The sequence below is a fragment of the Pan paniscus genome, chromosome 16, assembly GCF_029289425.2.
Source record: "Pan paniscus chromosome 16, NHGRI_mPanPan1-v2.0_pri, whole genome shotgun sequence".
Taxonomy (NCBI): domain Eukaryota; kingdom Metazoa; phylum Chordata; class Mammalia; order Primates; family Hominidae; genus Pan; species Pan paniscus.
Genome location: NC_073265.2, coordinates 48,003,412 through 48,022,779, shown reverse-complemented (window position 1 = coordinate 48,022,779; position 19,368 = coordinate 48,003,412). Strand labels below are relative to the sequence as shown.

The window sequence follows — 19,368 nt, the reverse complement described above, 5'->3', positions numbered from 1 at the left end:
AATCACAATAATGAACCTCCATAATTTTCACTGACTATCTAGATGTGGTGCTTTGGGGCACAAAAGAGAATATGAAGCATGGTCACATGGAGGCAACCCAATGTAGCCGAAAGTGTGATGAATGGAGACCACAAGAACCTGGTCCTGCCACTGACTAATTTTACAAGCTTGGGTAAAATTAAATTCGTAAATTAACCTCTCTTCAGTTTTCACATTTTGTAAAAGAAAAAAAAAAAAAGGAAGACTCTACTTTCAGGGATCATTTGTATAGTTCATTACTAGAGAATTTTCTCTGAATGTGTAGAACACCAGAAACCACAAGGAGGAGGCGCAGCGTTCTCTCCTGAGCGTGAAGCCGGGTCCTGGTGTTGCTTCACTGCAACTGCCATTTGCCATTGATGATTGTTTTTCCCTTCCTTTGGGAGAGTAAGAGGCAAAGGATGCAGTCTGAATGGTTCCTATTAAAAAAACAAACAAAGAAACAAAAACCAGGAGGAAAATAACTTGGTTAATTTTGCTGTGTGGTACTGTGAAGAAATGGAACTTATAATAAAGAGTTTATAAATTATAAAGATATTTTCAAATATATTATTATTGCCACTGCCCTCAAGTTGGTCACAATGTGGTTAGGAAGACAAAACGTAAGTGTCTACAAGTAAACTAAAAATATGACCCCTATAGACATTGCTTAAGGGGTAGTATGAAGTGCTTCTCAGTAAGATGATAATTAACCAAATCAACAGAATGAATCAGCTTAGCTTTTTTTTTTTTTTTTTTTAGATGGAGTGTCACTCTTATTGCCTAGGCTGGAGTGCAGTGGCACGAACTCGGCTCACTGCAACCTCTGCCCCCCGGGTTCAAGCAATTCTCCTGCCTCAGCCTCCCAAGTAGCTGGGACCACAGGCACCTGCCACTATACTCGGCTAATTTTTTTTTTTTTTTTTTTTTTTTCTGAGAAAGAGTTTCACTTTGTTGCCCAGGCTGGAGTTCAGTGGCATGGTCTCGGCTCACTGCAACCTCTGCCTACCGGGTTCAAGCAATTCTCCTGTCTCAGCCTCCCACGTAGCTGGGATTACAAGTGCTTGCCACCACGCCCGGCTGATTTTTTTTTTTTTGGTATTTTAGTAGAGATGGGGTTTCACCATGTTGCCCAAGCTGGTCTCGAACTCCTGAGCTCAGGCAATCTGCCCATCTCAGCCTCCCAAAGCGCTAGGATTACAGGCATGAGCCACTGTGCCTGGCCTAATTTTTTATATTTTTAGTAGAGATGGGGTTTGACCATATTGGCCAGGCTGGTCTCGAACTCCTGACCTCGTGATCCACCTGCCTTGGCCTCCCAAAGTGCTGGGATTACTGGCGTAAGCCACGGTGCCCGGCCAGCTTAGCTATTTGTAACAGTTACTTTAGAAGATAGGATTCGTTCAGTGTTTAAAAGAAGTGAGAGTAAGCCTGGAAATAGAATCAAAGTCTGAATAAATGCAAAAAAAAGTGGTCTAATCAATTATATTATTCCCAAAGAAAGCATATAATAACTGGAAGGGAGATGGTGGTCTGTATGGAGTCCAGAGAATATCCCACAGCATAAGGGTTTGCTGAAGTATGCTTTGATCACCATCTATTGTGGAGGTCCCCTGAACATGTGGATGGTCTGGTACCTATCTATTCTCTCGATAGATTCTACTGTGGCATGGTAAATTGAATAGTTGGATGAATTAGCCAGCAAAATCATTCAGTTAATTTTTTCTTCAGTGATGCCTTGCTTACTAAGCCACTTTGAATTATGCTTTAGCTTCTCAACTATTGATAAGAAATAATGCATTGACTTGCTAACATGAATAGCTAACTCATAAAATTATGAGGTGACATTTTAAGACCTAAGACCCTTAAGAGTTTAGCTCCTATAAATCAGTGCTTGTCAGTTGATCAAATCAGGTTGCACTGAGAAAAATCTAGCTTCTGGTCCTTGAAAGCTAACAGGTAGATTCTGGACCATGGCAATGATAATAAGGATGCATTTACCCAGTAATTCAAAAGACCAGACTACAAGATTTGGAGTCAAACAAACTTGGATTAGAATCCTGATCTGCCTGTTTCCTCATCTGTTAAATGAGATATATCTAATTCATAGCATTGTTACAAAGAGTAAATGGAATCATGTACATAAATTTCTTACCAAGGTACCTGGTACCATGTCAGGATCATGTTTTGTTTTGTTTTGGTAATCTGGAAATCCCCATAGTAGGAACAAAATAAATACTTGTCAAATGAATGAATGATTATTATCATTGCCATCCTGTAATGTTGTGGGTTGTCCTCTGCTTTGCCTCAAAACTTTCCTATCTCTGCTGTCCTTAACACTGGGATAATAGAATTTCCAGAAAGTAACACATGGTTAATTGCAGATGAGAGATATAAATCATAGGTGTTTCAGACTAAAATGTGATTGAGATTACTATGGCAAGGGGGATCTAGGAAAAAACTTCAAGGACCATTTTGAACTTGGTCTAGTTTTTAAAACGGGTCATAAACTCAAATACTGACAGGGATAACTGGAGTGGGGTTAGATTAGACAAACCCTGTCCAAAGAGGGCAGCCTCTACTCAGTTTCTGCCAATTGATTCTGTGCAAGAATCTAGGTCGGCTTGACCTTTCAGTTTCCACAGAAAATCTAGAATCTTTGTTTAACCATGAAACCTTACAATTATTTAATATTGATGAATAATTGAGAAAAAAAATTTTTGGCCAGGCACGATGGCTCATGCTTATACTCCCAGTGCTTTGGGAGGTTGAGGAGGGAGGATCACTTGAGCCCAGGAGTTCAAGACCAGCCTGGACAACATAGAAAGATCCTGTCTCTCCAAAAAAAAAAAAAAAAAAAAAAAATAGCTGAGCATGGCAGTGCATACCTAATACCTATAGTCCCAGCTACTTAGGAGGATGAGGCAGGAGGATCACTTAAGCCCAGGAGCTTGAGGCTGTGGTGAGTCCCACTGTACTCCAGCCTGGGTGACAGAGCAAGACTGTCTATTCCATTGGAATAGACATTCTAAATAGAATAGGGAAGATATTTTAAAAAATACAATACAGTTTGATAAAGCTACATTAGAATTATGTAAATGGTAGACATTAAGTTTTGTCTAGAGGGCAAGTTTAAAATTTTACAGAAGGGAAGAAGCCTGAGCCATATATTTAAGAATGTCTATTCCTTTACATTTTAAGGGAATGTGTTCTAATTGCTGTAAGTTATAAATACCGTATTTCACTGTTCTCTTTTCCCTAGACGTGGATTTTTTTTTTTAATTGGTGTGATCATAGCTCACTGCAGTCTCAACCTCCTGTGCTCTAGTGATCCTCCCACCTCAGCCTCCCAAGTAGCTGGGAGTACAGGCATGTGCCACCATGCTCGGCTAATTGTTTTATTTTTTGTAGAGACAGGATCTCGTTGGTCAAGCACGGTGGCTCATGCTTGTAATCCCAGCACTTTGGGAGGTTGAGGCGGGCAAATTACCTGAGGTCAGCAGTTCAAGACCAGCCTGGCCCACATGGTGAAACCCTGTCTCTACTAACAATACAAAAGTTAGCCGGGAATGGTGGTGCATGCTTGTAATCCCAGCTCCTTGGATAGCTGAGGCATGAGAATTGCTTGAACCCAGGAGGCAGAGGTTGCCTTGAGCCGAGATTTCACCACTGCACTCCAGCCTGGGTGACTAAGTGAGACTCTGTCTCAAACAAACAAACAAAAAAGATCAGGCACGGTGGCTCATGCCTGTAATCCTAGCACTTTGGGAGGCCGAGGCGGGTGGATAGCCTGAGCTCAGGAGTTCGAGACCAGCCTGGGCAACACGGTGAAATCCATTCTCTACTAGAACACAAAAAATTAGCCGGGCGTGGCAGCATGTGCCTATAATTCCAGCTACGTGGGAGGCTGAGGCAGGAGAATTGCTAGAACCTGGGAGGCAGAGGTTGCAATGAGCCGAGATCATGCCAGTGCACTCCAGCCTGGACTACAGAGCAAGACTCCATCTCTTAGGAAAAAAAAAAAAGAAAGAAACAGAAAAAGAAGACAGGGCGTTGTTATATTGCCCAGGCTGGTGTTGAACTCCTGGACTCAAGAAATCCTCTTGTCCAGGCCTCCCGAAGTGCTGAGATTACAGGCATGAGCCCCCGTGCCCAGGCCCAGAAGGGATTTTTAAAGTCCTTTTCTTCTCTGATTCCTCTTTTATACGGCAAGTAAAATCCTAACAAAAAAGTGTCTTAAAATGAATTATTGAAAGGATTCTCTGAGCCTAATTTCATAGAATTTATAGGATAAATGGGAGAAGCATTCCTCCTGGAGGGAATAACATGTGCAGAGATGTCGAAGAGGAAAGTGGTATGTGTTTGGGAAACCAACTGCAGTTGAACAGCAGCATATTGTGATTAAAGCACATGCTCTTGAGGCAGATCTAACTTTAGGCATTGGTTCTGCCATGCACCAGCTTTCTGATTTTGGGCAAGTTATTTAAGTTGCCATTACTTTACCACTCCTCGAACTCCCGACCTGCTAGCTATTACTGTTATTGTAATTTTTGCAATTGCTACTTTTAGAAGATAAAGTAGGAAAGAGCTGGACATTGGGGACAGCAGACTTTTCATCCTAGAAACATGGCCCAGTTTGTCTAAAACATTACTGAGAAGGCCCCAACACCACTGACGAACACTGCTGTGACTTACTTGAAAACCTGGTTGGCTATATTTTGGCACTGTGCCAAGGTTGAGCTGATTCCTCCAAGTCCTGCTTAGATTCCTAGTTATTCAGAGCTTTAAAAAAAAATAGCTGGGCACGGTGGCTCACGCCTGTAATCTCAGCACTTTGGGAGGCCGAGGGGGGCAGATCATTTGAGGTCAGGAGCTCGAGACCAGCCTGGGCAACATGGTGAAACCCTGTCTCTACTTAAAAAAAAATAGAAAAATTAGCCGGGCATGCTAATTACGTGCCTGTAATCTCAGCTACTCTGGAGCCTGAGGCAGGAGAATTCCTTGAAGCTGGAAGGCAGAGGTTGCAGTGGGCCGAGATCGCGCCACTGCACTCCAGCCTGGGTGGCAGAGCGAGACTCTGTCTCAAAACAACAACAAAAAAACCACTCAGTAACTCTCAAACTGATAGCTTCAAACAGCTCACAGCTAAGGAAGCTATGCTGAATGGTTTGGTGGCCACTGAGGTGTGGATGTGATTTTATATCCAAGAGCACAAAGGCAAACATGGCATCACTGGCTATAATGTTTGAAGACCAGTCTTAAACATCTGATTCTCTTTCATTTATTTTTTGAGTATTCTTGGACTATGTGTGATCAGACTGCTATGTGTCAAAAAAAAAAAGAGTGGTGAAAGACAAAGCTGGCAAGGAAAACAATGACTAGATCATGAAGGTCTTGTTTTTTTTTTGACATGGAGATGGAGTTTCACTCTTGTTGCCCAGGCTGGAGTGCAATGGCGCGATCTTGGCTCACCGCAACCTCCGCCTCCTGGGTTCAAGCGATTCTCCTGCCTCAGCCTCCCGAGTAGCTGGGATTACAGGCATGTGCCACCATGCCCGGTTAATTCTGTATTTTTAGCAGGGATGGGGTTTCTCCACTTTGGTCAGGCTGGTCTCGAACTCCCGACCTCAGGTGATCCACCTGCCTCAGCCTCCCAAAGTGCTGGGATTACAGGTGTAAGCCACTGCACCCGACTGAAGGTCTTGTATTTTATCTTGCAGATAAAAGGATCTATATTTTCAAAAGACTGGCAGGTGGGGAAGCGGTGGGCAGGAGGTCAGGCAGTGGGTATGTGAGACAGGAAGACCAAGGCTTGGGCAGTGGCAGTAAAGGTAGGTAGAGGGACTTCATACGATGGAGAATAAAGGTGACTTGATGATCTATCTACTGGGATGGGAGTTTAGGTAATTGAGTGGATGGTGTTGCCATTAACCTAAATAGGGAATTTAGGAGGAAGAGAAGGTTTGGGTAGGTTGATGTAGGGGTTTTTCAGTTTGGGACATGTTACGGAGTATGGCTGTGTAATTTCAGGTAGGAGATGACTAGTAAGAGTTGGATATGTAATAATAACAACATCTAAAATATTTTATAATAGTAATTGTATGCTATGCACTGTTCTTAGTGCTTTACATCTGTTAAATTATTTGACTCCTATAGCAACTCTCTGAAGTAGATACCACTATTTCCCCCATTGTAAAGATTAGGAAACTGTGCAACAGGTGCCTTAACTTACCTAAGGTCACGTGGCTAGTAAGTTGTGCAACTAGGATATGGGTCTTGGGTTTGGGGGCATAGGAAATGTTCCAAGAAAAAGTGATTGGAATACTGTTCCAGGAAATGTGCTGACAATGTGCTAGGCATTGTCAAGACAGACCCAGGCTTTGTTTTCACGGAGTTTATAGCCTAATGAGTTGCATACATTTGGGGGTAGTAAAATATCATGCAAGTGAAAATGAGAAGATAAGAAAGCCAAGGGTAAAATCTTGAAGATCACTAATATTTGTGCAGTAAAGAGAAGAAAAAGTCACAGGAAAAAGACGTAGAGGAAAGTACAATTAAAGTAAAGAAGAAAGTCGAGAGTGAGTGAAGGTTTGGAAACTGTTAGAAGAGGGAGTTTTGAGGAGAGAGTGTTGTCTGAAAGGTCCGGTAAGATAAGGAGTGAAGATGTCTAGTGGAATTGATCACTAACACATCTTTGATGTCTTTGATGGCCCTAGCAAGAGTAGCTTCTTACAAAGCTAGGTGGGAACAAATTGCAGTGGATTAACAAGCAGTTTAAAAGCAGGACCAAAAGGTAGAGAGACTGGAGTAAGGGATATAAGTTAGGTGTTCTGCAGCAATCTAAGCAAGATAAAATACTATAATTAAAGTAAAGCAGTGGTCCAAACTTGTAACACTAGAATACTTTCAGAGTGCTAGCCAATCAGAGCAACAGCAGTGAGAAGGGGAGCATTAAAGGCACAAAGACATTTTTAGGGAATAATCAATATGACTTGGTGACAAAAGAATAATCTAAAATGATTCCCCCCCCTTTTTTTAAAAAATAGAGATGGGATCTCACTATGTTGTTGAGGCTAGTCTCAAATTCCTGGGCTCGAGTGATCCTCCAGCCTTGGCCTTCCAAATTGCTACAATTTCAGGCGTGAGCTGCGGTGCCCAGGCTAAAATGATTCCAGGTTTCTGGGATAGTGGTAGTGCCAGTATCAGAGATAAGAAGTTAAATATATTGAGTTTGGCATGACAGTGGGACATCCAGCAGGCAGTTTAGTAGAAGTTGGAAATTCACAATGTAATTGTTGAAATGTTTACCAGCATTGGCCTTCGGTCTGTGCAACAAGCATTCTCCTCTAGTATTACTTGTCTATTACACTGTATAATATATGAGCATTTGCTTAAAAGCTGAATTTCCCATTACTAAAACTTGAGGATAACTTTTATTATACTGGTAATATCAAAACTGTATTGTTCCTGAGGAAATAATGCTATTAAAATAATTACGGCTTTCAAGTGGATGTTTGAGTGTTCATGCGGTGACCATAATATTTACATTTTTTTACTTAATAGTTACATAGCAATTATTATATGCCAGGTCTATTAACTAATATTAGAAGATAATTAGTTAAAATTATTAGTTAAATTAGTTAAAATTAACTAATAACAGATATTAACTAATTTAAATGTAATCATCAAAACAATCTGCTGAGGCAAATATTTTTTCATTGTCATTTTACAAAAGAAATATTGAGGCCAGGTGCAGTGGCTCACACCTGTAATCCTGGCACTTTGAGGGGGCCAAGGTGGGCAGATCACTTGAGCCCAGGAGTCTGAAACCAGCCTGAGCAACATGGTGAAACCCCATCTCTACAAAAAATACAACAAATTAGCCCGGCGTGGGGCCCCCCCACCTGCAGTCCCAGCTACCTGGGAGGCTGAGGGGAAGGATCACCTCAGCCCTGGAGGCTGAGGCTACAGTGAGCTGTGGTTGCACCACTGCACCCCAGCCTGGGTGACAAAGTGAGTTCCTGTCTAAAAAAAAAAAAAAGAAAAGAAAAGAAAAGAAAAGAAAAGAAAAGAAATATTGAGGTTAGAAGGCAAAAAAAACTTGGCCAAAGTCACACGGTTTACAGATGGCAGAGCTAGGAGTGAAACCCAGGCAGTCTGTGATAGTGTAGATGCAGACCTTATACTTTAATATTTCATCAGTTTTCCATACATTTGCAAAATATCAATAATGAATTAAGTTAAAATAGTAGCCCAAACTTGTAACACTGGAATACCATTCATTATCATGCTGGTATGTAATGCCATTCGTGCATGCTGGTATGTAATGCCATTCGTGCATGCTGGTATGTAATGCCATTCGTGCTTGACAAATAAAAAAAATACAGTTTTTCTTTTTTTTTGAGACAAGGTCTGTCTGTGTTACTCAGGCTGGAGTGCAGTGGTGTGATCACAGCTCAATGCAACCTCAACCTCCAGGGTTCAAACAGTCCTCCCATCTCGGCCTCCCGAGTACCTGGGACTACAAGTGCATACCACTGCACTGGCTATTTGATTTTTATTTTTAATTAATTAATTAATTAATTTTTTTGAGACAGAGTCTTGCTCTGTCTCCCAGGCTGGAGTGCAGTGGCGCCATCTCGACTCACTGCAACCTCCGCCTCCTAGGTTCAAGTGATTCTCCTGCCTTAGCCTCCTGAGTAGCTGGGATTACTTGCTTCAGCCTCCAGATTAGCTGGGATTACAGGCACAGGCCACCACGCCCGGCTTTTTTTTTTTTCCTCGCTCTGTCGCTCTGTCGCTCAGGCTGGAGTGCAGTGGCGCGACCTCGGCTCACTGCAAGCTCTGCGTCCCGGGTTCACGCCATTCTCCTGCCTCAGCCTCCCGAGTAGCTGGGACTACAGGCGCCCGCCATCACGCCTGGCTAATTTTTGTATTTTTAGCAGAGACGGAGTTTCACCATGTTGGCCAGGCTGGTCTCAAACTCCTGACCTCAAGTGATCTGCGGACCTTGGCCTCCCAAAGTGCTGGGATTACAGCTGTTAGCCCCGTGGCTGGCCAAAATAAATACATTTTAAAAATTAAAAAAAAAAATACAGTCTTTATAAATGTAATTTTCAGTAATCATCTTAGTAATGCAAAATATGGCTTTGGAGTTTTTTCCAGTTGAATTTTAAGGGAAAGTGCCATTTGCCTCTAATCACTGGAATTCATTATAAAAATACTATGCAACAGAAAACATGCTATAAGGTGGTTTAAGAGCTGGAAAATAAAAATATCATTTGTTGACAGCACTACCACAAGAGATTAGTAAAAAGCACAGGTGATATGCGATGTAATGTCTGCAGGTAACTATTTCCTAAGACTGAATATTTTAATGAAGGAAAACAAAACCATTCGTGAGATTCTGCCATCCTTTGATGATTCCATGTATCTCATTATAAATGGATACAATTATGATGGTTTTGAAACGTCCGTTTTTGAGCTTATTAATGTTGCAGCAAAACTAGAATCATTCATTTCTCAAACTGAGAATTAAAGAAGACTCTTATGGCCGGGCTCGGTGGCTCCCACCTGTAATCCCAGCACTTTGGGAGGCTGGCGGGCGGATCACCTGAGGTTGGGAGTTCGAGACCAGCCTAACCAACATGGTGAGACCCCCGTCTCTATTAAAAATACAAAAAATTTGCTGGGCGTGGTGGTGCATGCCTGTAATCTCAGCAACTTGGGAGGCTGAGGCAGGAGAATCGCTTGAACCTGGGAGGCAGAGGTTGCGGTGAGTCGAGATCACACCATTGCACCCCAGCCTGGGCAACGAGAGCGAAACTCCGTCTCAAAAAAAAAAAAAAAATTCTCACTTATGTTAATGGTAATTAATGGTATAAAATATACAGGTAACAGTATAGGAATTCCAGTTTATTACAGTATCAATAACATTAAGGCCGAGCGCAGTGGCTCACGCCTGTAATCCCAGCACTTGTGGGAGGCCGAGGCGGGAGGATCGCTTGAGTTGGAGGTTACAGTGAGCTATGATCACACCACTGCACTTCAGCCTGGCGAGACAGCGGAGACCTTGTCTTTAGAAAGCAAAACAAAACAATTTACACACACACACGCACACACACACTCTCCCTAATTCGGCCTACTCAAGCACGATACCAAATAGATGAAGAATATCTAATTAAATGGCCATAAAAAGTTCTAGTTCATGACATCCAAGTTTAAAGAATCAAAATGAGTTACAAGAAAACAAACACAAGCTTTAAGAAGTTGGGGAGAAGATGTGCGTGGATTCGCTTCAAAGATGTGACAGAGAGAGAAAAAAGAGGACATTTTCTGGACTGGAGATTCAAGACAGTCTGGTTCAGGTTGCATGCTTTTGCAAAGGCTAAAGCCTTAGTCTGTGACATAAATTTGTAAAGAGCTCGGAAAATTACATCTCGGACATGGTGTCTTTTTTTCCTGCTGCTTGAAGGTCTTTGCATTTATGTTCGCATCACTGGGGCAGCTGCCGCTATAATTACTGCTTGTTGGGACTTTTTGTTTACTTGGTAGCTGTGGTGCACCAAGAGAGGCAGAAAAAGAAGAAAAAAAACCTCTGTTACTTGTGACTTTAAGAAGTGGAAAGCAGCCCCGCTTACATCTTCCACGGACCATTTTAGCCCAAGGGAAGGTCCTCAGCAGCTCTAACACGTAGCGGAGCACTATCTCCGTGTAGGAGCGCTCCCGCCCCGGGGCGGGACCAGGACAAACCCCGCCTCCCAAGCCCAATCCCAGCTCTCCGCCGGCGGACAGGAAGCGGCGGCAGGCCTAGCAGCACGGGAACCGTCCCCCGCGCGCATGCGCGCGCCCCTGAAGCGCCTGGGGGACGGGTAGGGGCGGGAGGTAGGGGCGCGGCTCCGCGTGCCAGTTGGGTGCCCGCGCGTCACGTGGTGAGGAAGGAGGCGGAGGTCTGAGTTTCGAGGGAGGGGGGGAGAGAAGAGGGAACGAGCAAGGGAAGGAAAGCGGGGAAGGGAGGAAGGAAACGAACGAGGGGGAGGGAGGTCCCTGTTTTGGAGGAGCTAGGAGCGTTGCCGGCCCCTGAAGTGGAGCGAGAGGGAGGTGCTTCGCCGTTTCTCCTGCCAGGGGAGGTCCCGGCTTCCCGTGGAGGCTCCGGACCAAGCCCCTTCAGCTTCTCCCTCCGGATCGATGTGCTGCTGTTAACCCGTGAGGAGGCGGCGGCAGCGGAAGATGGTGTTGCTCAGAGTGTTAATTCTGCTCCTCTCCTGGGCGGCGGGGATGGGAGGTGAGGCACGACTGCGAGCGCCGGGGGCGCCGCGACCACGGCGGAGCGGCGGCCGGGCCGAGCGGAGCCCAGTCGCGCCTCGCGGCGTGCGCGTCAGTCAGCCCAGCCGGCCAGCGGCGCCACTCTGGCGGGCCGCGCTCCCCGCTCCCTATTGTCCCCCGCGCCCCGACCGCTTTCCCTTCGGTGGCGGGCCGAGGAGGCTCCCAAGCCTCCGGCGAGGCCTTCCCCGCCCCCCACCGCCCTGGCGGCCCCGGGAGGCGGGGGTCGCCTCCCAGAGAAGCGAAGTCGGGGCATCCGCGTCGCCTGGTGAGAGCGGTGGAACCCAGGCTGGTGGCTGCATCCCTCCAGTCTGCTCGGCGGGCGCCGGTGCAGGCAGCCGCAGCGAGGCTGGCGGTCTCGCCGTCCTCGTTCAGCGCTCATCCTGCTCACCATTCCTCCCCCAGCCCCTGCCCGGTGGCGGATTCCGAAGTCCTCTCCGCCGCCGAGACCCGCCGCGCAGACTCGTGGGAAGTTGTGTTGTTTGCAGCTGGGCTCGTGTATTGTTCTTTACCCGGCGCGCCGGTCCTGACCGACCCCATTCTGCAGAGGGGCCGCCCGTGGAGTGGCAGCAGTCATCACCCGCTTATCTGAGACTAGTGGCCTCGGTTCTTCCTGTGTCCTGTGTTTGGAGAGAGATCACAGGAGGGTGTGTTGGTGTTCATTGAAAACATTCTGTCGCCCAGGGGAAAGGGTTTGGTCGGGAGAAGGGTAAACCATTTGGGGATGTTCTTTGATTTGTAGGCTGGATTGGGTCTCTTAGAGTAGAAGTTCGGTCCCTGGGTGACCCAACTTGAAGAGTTTCGTTAAACTTTCAGGTGGAGTAGATGTACAGTGTAGTTAGTGGATTGTCAAAACAGTGCCCCCTCCCCGCTGCACATGAAAGTCAAATTTGCTAAAAGCATGTCATTTCTTGTTTCGGGTTTTGAAGACAACGATTTTTATTTCCGGTGTGTTCTAGGACCAGCTGCATCATTTTATTCTTGCTTAAAGTGCTTTATTTTAGGTAAGCTTTTTGACTTGCCCCAGAGTAAACTTAAAAACCTCAAGGTGTGCCTAAAAGCAACGGTTGAAAAAATTTGAGGAATGCTTTGGATGAGTGTCTGTAGCCTTTGATAATTTAGAAAATATCTATTTCATGTAATGTATTGTTTCTGTTTTTTTCTTTGCCACTTTGACTTATGACTGCAGGGTCAAGTGTATTTCTGTCCTGTATTCTACCGAGTCCGAGGGTGGTACTGCGTAGGCAGACTTCTGTTACAGTTTGTAGTGTTCATTTTTTTGTTACACGTTTTATTTAATTTTTTTCAATCCAATTCATCAAGCAAGACACACATTATAGATTAAGAGCTGATAATAGATGTTTAGTTTTAAAAAGGATTATGTGCGGGAGACTCTCTGTTAGAGGAGCCTTTTTCATCTGACATTTGTTATTTCTGTTCTAAACGTGGCTTTCAACAAATCGTTTTCCTATCTTTTTTCACTTTTTGTGATTAAATTCAGGAGTTAAGACACTGTTCTCTATAAGGTAATAAAAAGTAAGACAAACACATGAGACACTTTACTGAGTAGTAGTATACTAAATGTTCTTTTAACAACAATGAAAACAGTAAGAAACTGATGTAGTCTTATATTTGAAGAAAAAACAATTGAATAACATGTTTGTGGGTTAAAACTCTTATACAAAAATTTCCTAAATTCATATTTCCAGAGTCCTTTATTGCATTAAGCATTGGTTAAAAGGCTAATTTTTGGTGTTTTTGTTAAGCAGAACTTTTTCAAAAAACATAAGACAAGTTTTATTAGTTTTATTTTAAAATTAGTATCAAGATTCTAGCTTTTGGGTACTTGGAGATACTTGTAATTTTATTGTAACTATGGGGTATTTTTATCTACTAATCTGAGCTATTTTTGGTCACTTGTAAGATCTTTGTATGATGATTTGTAGACTTCAGCACATTCAGATTGAATGTGTTTGTTTTAGCATATGAGAGAAAGGAGAAATTTGTGTAGATTAGAAGTTGTGGTGGAAATTTAACTTAAAATGTAAATCGTTTTCAGGTAGTTAATAAATCCTTTTTGTTGCTTCCACCTCCCCAATTTGTCAGTCACTGTTGTGTGTGAAATTTTTCTTGCTTTGTATATTACTAGGATGGGAAGCTGGAAGGAATAATTAAAGTGTTTAGAATCATAAAACAAACTTTCCTAATGGTGTCCATTTCCAGCACAGCCCCATCCTATATTATAGTTGTAGGAGCATACCATGTTTTTTTATTTTATTTTTAAAATTTAACTGGTGTGTTTGAGAGCACAAAAGGTATTTCAGCTGTAGCAGTAAATTCCGTAATGTTTTGGTTTGATGAAATCATGCACGAAATGAACTTCAGAGTATGATATGTCTCTTACATTTAAAAATCTGGTGTAAGTGCTTAGCTTTGTACATTACTGCTCAATAGAAATAAGTTTTCTGGAAACTTGACCAGAGCTTTAAAGGTAGTAGAGCTTAAGCAGTTAAACTTTCTCTGACTCTGAGTCGGAATCTACCAGCAAATAAGAGTTTAATGAAAGAGACAGACTAATTTTGTCTTTATCCTTAAGGATCTCTGACTTCATCTTTTTAAAACTTCAGTTTGAGTCCAGTTAACTCCATCATCTTTTTTTAAAATTGTTTTATTTTGTTTATTTATTTTAAAAAGTAGTGATGGGGTCTTAATACGTTGCCCAGGCTGGTCTCAAACTCCTGGTCCCTAGCGACCCACCTACCTTGGCCTCGCAAAGTGCTGGGATTGCAGGCATGAGCCACCCTGACTGGCCAATTCCTTGTCTTAAGACATTTTTCTTAACAAGAAAAATTTACATATTACTAGGATGGGAAGCCAGAAGGAAGAATTAAAGTGTTTAGAATCATAAAATGTAAACCTTCCTGATGGTGCCCATTTCCGGCACAGTCCCATCCTATGTTGTAGTTGTAGGAGGATACCATTGCCTACATTAACGGTATTTTCTGTGTGTATGTGTACAGCCTCTCCCAGCAGGCAGGGCAGGCACTTCTCTGATGTGCTTTTAGTAACTTGTTTAAGATCTTCAAGGATGTGTATTATCTGATCTCTTTAAAATTTTTCTAAGGACCTTAAGGGTTGTAGGGCTTGGGGCAAATGGAACATTTCCATGATGCCTTTTGTGTATCTAATACTGTGTTAGGAGTTTCACTTTTCAACAGTTATGAGAGAGGGGTGATAGGCAGTTGAAGAAACAGACTTGGAAATATAATTTTTCTAGCATCATCCACCACTTAGTGGTGAATTGGACATTCAAACTCAAGCTGGTTTGACCTTAAACCCTAATAAGCTTTTTATCCATTGCCCCTTCATGCCTTTTTTGAAAGCGGCTTTCATACATTAGCTCAAAGGTGGCCTCTGGACTAAACTACCTTAGAGATATGTTTTATTCGCAGTGTCTTTAAGCTTGAGCTAATGATTAACATTGAAAAATTGGGATATTTCTCGGTGAAATTCATGGATTTCTGGATTTTCGGGGAAGACTTGGAAATCCAGATACTAGTGGGCTGTATTCCTATTGTGCAGAGCTGAGCAGTAGGGCAGGAGCCACCCTCTTTAAACTGGGTATGTGCTTACCGGTTACTGCAGTCCGCATCATTCCTGATGATACACCCGGCCTTTTTCACTCATTTTTGTTACCTGCTTGGGTACTGTGGGTATGTTGTTCCCATCTCTGCCTTAGCTTTATCTTGTATAGATGGCTCCAACTTTTAAAAAATGTTGCACTGTGACCCCTTATCCAACTTTTAATATTTTTTTGCAATGTTTTCTCTGTAGTCTTAAAGATTTGTTTAAAAAGAACATGGTATACACAGTACTTTTTATTCAGCATTAGGTTATTAGATGTTTTTTAAAAAAACCCGTTTTTATGATAGTAGCAGCTTGAAGGTCTTTAACATAGAACGATTGTTACAGTCTCTCCACATTTCTTTATCTAAATGAGTAAGTAAGAAACCATTTCTTTTTCTACTGGGATGAGAACCACAGAAAAAATTAGTTGAGGGTCATGTTAATAAAAACCAATTTAAGAATAGGATACAAACATAAACTCTGCTTTTGAAATTAAGGTGATGAAATGGAGGAACAATAACTTCAGCAATTAGCTACATTTTCCTAACATTGTTGGCAGATCAGTGGTTCAGATATGAGATGATGTCCATATAACAAACTCTGGGAATACACTTTTATTTTTTTGAGATGAAATCTCGCTCTGTCACCCAGGCTGGAGTGCAGTGGCACGATCTTGGCTCACTGCAACCTCCATCTGCCAGGTTCAAGCGATTCTTCTGCCTCAGCCTCCAGAGTAGCTAGGACTACAGGTGCGCACCACCACGCCTGGCTAATTTTTGTATTTTTACTAGAGACGGGGTTTCACCATATTGGCCAGACTGGTCTCGAACTCCTGACTTCAGGTGATCTGCCCGCCTTGGCCTCCCAAAGTGCTGGGATTACATGCATGAGCCACTGCGCCCCGCTGGGAATACAATTGTAAATTTTTTGTGTTTTTGTTGTTGTTGTTAGTCTTGGTTAGAGATGAGGTCTCACTAGGTTGCCCAAGCTGGTCTTCAACTCTTGCCTTTAAGCAATTCTCCAACCCTGGCCTCCCAAAGTGCTGGGATTACAGGTGTAAGCCATTGTGCCTGGCCAGTTTTGGGTGTTTTTGATGGAAGTTTTTCTAAAATGTGGAAAATTTACTGTAGACACATTTACTATCTCCTTAAAATGGACTGAATTTAACCTTAAATGATTGAAGTTTAATATGGAGAACAGTTGTTATTCTGGGTTCTATTGTAGTTTCTGTTTTTAATTTTTCCAGAAATGACTGAAATGGCCTGGTAGTTTATTATTTTTCTAAATTTATTCTAGATGATTGTGGATTTTATTCTTGGATCTAGTTGTAGCAATATTTCCAACTTTTTGGTTAGGTTTCTTTGCTTTCTTGTAAACTTTGAAGATGTTACCTTCTAATTGGTTGTTTCTAGTATGTTTTATGTAGGAAAACTAAATAATTATATTTGAGAAACATGCTTGCATGTGAAATGAAATAAATAAATTCTAAATCTTCTGTGGAATGAAGTACATGGGCTTTAGGTAGTTTTTTCTTTCTCCCTGCCCCCCACCCCTCCCCCTCACCTTTCAATGTGTATAGCTTGGCTTTGTAGAGTTTAGCATTGAGGTTGCCTGGATCGTAACTTTCTAAACAGTTGGAATGATGTGGTACTAATGTGTTTTGCTAGTTACAGTTAGGCAGGGAAGAATGGAGAGAAAAAACTGATGAATAACCAGGAAGGTACAGCAAATAAAATGTATTCTCATTTGGTTGCAGATAGATTGTGTCCTAGAGCTAAATCATGAGTACTCTGGTTTTATACTAATATACTAGATTATTGGTATTAAACATACTCTAAAATGTCCAACTGTAATATTCTCTACAGGAATAGAAATTGTGAATTAAGAAAAAGTGTTGGCCAGACACAGTGGCTCACGCCTGTAATCCCAGCACTTTGGGAGGGTGAGGCAGGCGGATCACCTGAAAGGTCAGGAGTTCGAGACAAGCCTGCCCAACGTGGCGAAACCCCCTCTCTACTAAAAATACAAAAAATTAGCTTGGTGTGGTGGCAGGCGCCTGTAATCCCAGCTACTCAGGAAGCTGAGGCAGGAGAATCGCTTGAACCCGGGAGGTGGAGGTTGCAGTGAGCTGAGATCGCACCACTGCACTCTAGCCTGGGCGACAAGAGTGAAACTCCGTCTCAAAAAAAAAAAAAAAAGTATTTTGTTTAAAGGAAAGTCGGTGAAAGGTAGATGACAGAGGCTCACGGGATTGTGCTGGTTTCTAGTAAGTAGCTGTGTTACAGCAACTGTGTTACCATTTTGGTGATTCTTACATTTGTATAAAGTTAAATTTCTTCTCTGTCTTTAATTGTATTACATTATAATGGTTAGAAAAAAATTTGCTAAAGTTGGGGCATCGTTTTGGAAGGGTCTAGCTTAAAATATGGTCTATGTGGAGTACCAGAAATGTAGTTTGTGTGGAGAAGGTTGTGGGCAAGGGCAGTCATTGGCCACTGCTGCCAACACAAAGTTTCAAGAGGCCTATGTGAGATAAATTGTGGATAGGAAAGGCTGCAGACAGAAAAACACATAGTGATTATAAATCTGAACCCCGCCCCCCACCCCCGCCACCGAAGCCCAAAATCACAGGGGCAGGCCTTCCAAATTGTAGGAATGATTTGCATTTCATTTGGTTTTTACACGGGCAGCTCTATGTGACATGCTGGGGTAAAGAGGCCCAGGTTTTTGTTGTTGTTTTGTTTGTTTTTGAGACAAGGTCTCATTCTGTTGCCCAGGCTGAAGTACAGTGGTGTGATGTCAGCTCACTGCAGCCTTGACCTCTGCAGCTCAAGCAATTCTCCAACCTCAGCCTCTCCATAGCTGGGACCACAGGCACGCGCCACCATGCCTGGTTAATTTTTTGATTTTTTTGTAGAGATGAGGTCTCACTATGTTGCCCAGGCTGTGGTGTTGTTTTCTAAAGGAGTAATTGATTTAATTAATGATCGTTAATGCTCTTCCAAGCAACCCTAAAAAGTCTGCTTGTTCTGAACAAAAATCTAGCAGTGGTAATTCTAAGTAGTCTAGCTGTTGATTTTTATATTAGGAAAAAGGAAGCAATGTTAAGGACAAGTGGAAAAACTATAATAACCCTACCACTTGAATTCCTGTAAGGGCAGTGACGTTGCTGTCCAGCAATGTGAAGATTTTGCGTTAGTATTAGGATAGCCTGACCCAGCTAGTTTGCAGGAAATAGCGGTGCTGAGAATATTTCTCAGGGAATGTAGTCTCCCTTTGATGCTGAGTGAATTCATTTTGAAGCTACTACAGATGCTCCTTGACTCATCATAAGTTGAAAATATCGTAAGTCGAAAATGTATGTAATGTTGGCAACAGAGATGATGGTTCAACGTATGATTTTTCGACTTTGTGATGGTGAGAAAGTGATACACGTGCAGTAGAAACTGTAACCCCATTTAAGTTTTAAGGAGCTCTCCTCCGCTTAATGTGGGGTTATGTCACAATAAACCCATCATAAGGTTGAAAAATATGAATCACAGTAAGTTGGTTAACAGTCCACTTGTACTACTGCAAGTAAACAATGTGAGATGTGTACAGTGAGAACATTGTTGTTTAGTCACCAGGATTTATTATGTGTCTATGACTGTTACGAGTCATGAAGCCACAGTATTAAGTGAGAAGAAAAGTAAAAAATACTGAGTTTGTTGGAGTAAATGAAATGCCAAAATATAAAATTATACTTCCAATTATATATTGTAGTTGCACCTGAAATGAGGATTTGTTAAGCTTGAGGAACATCAGCAAGTGGGGAAGGCTTTCTGAGGTAGAAGAGAATGACACATAAGATGCTTGTAGGTTTACTTGCCTGGAATCGATAGTCTGTGTCAGGAAATAAGGAGAATTGCTAACTGGGCCATGATAATCAGGACTGATTATTCTAGGCCATGATAACTATGAGATAGAATATTATGGACTGTTGGGTGGAGTCCCTGTTGAGGAGTTAGGTTATGATTGACAAATTGGGTGATTGAGTCTTGGATTAGAATGATGGTAGAAATAAGTAAGGATAGAACAAGAAATGACATGGAAGAAAAACTGATAAAACTGGGCAAATGTTTAACGTGAAAGTAACAAAACTTATAGAGGGCTCACTGTTGAATTTAAATATTAGGCTGTTTCATTGGAGTGAGTGTGGTTTTATAAAACTTTGAAGACCTCAGTCGTTGAAGTTGAAAATGTCTTAAGATTTTGAGTCTGGATAGAAGCTTATAGGTTGGGATGGGTGTCAGCGTCTGGGATTTTATTTTGTTTGCATGCTAATACTTGAGAACTGGATAAAACTTTGCACAGATCTTTAATCTCTAGCTAGTTATTTGGGAAGCAGTGCTTTAGGTAGTT

At 42.5% G+C, this 19,368-nt stretch overlaps 1 protein-coding gene and 1 non-coding gene across 2 annotated transcripts in view; both read left to right on the top strand.

The window, feature by feature from the left end:
- Positions 1–240: 240 nt before the first annotated feature.
- LOC112437317 (small nucleolar RNA U3) lies at positions 241–456 on the top strand. Its single transcript, XR_003025945.1, has one exon. It is a non-coding gene; the product is annotated as a small nucleolar RNA U3 (small nucleolar RNA).
- Positions 457–10,876: 10,420 nt separating this feature from the next.
- The window catches only part of ADAM10 (ADAM metallopeptidase domain 10), a 153,984-nt gene continuing 145,492 nt past the window's right edge, over positions 10,877–19,368 (top strand). The window contains exon 1 of the mRNA XM_003827893.5: positions 10,877–11,302. Within this exon, the coding sequence (XP_003827941.1) occupies positions 11,248–11,302 (55 nt within the window). The 5' untranslated portion in view covers positions 10,877–11,247. The remainder of the gene's footprint in view (positions 11,303–19,368) is intronic.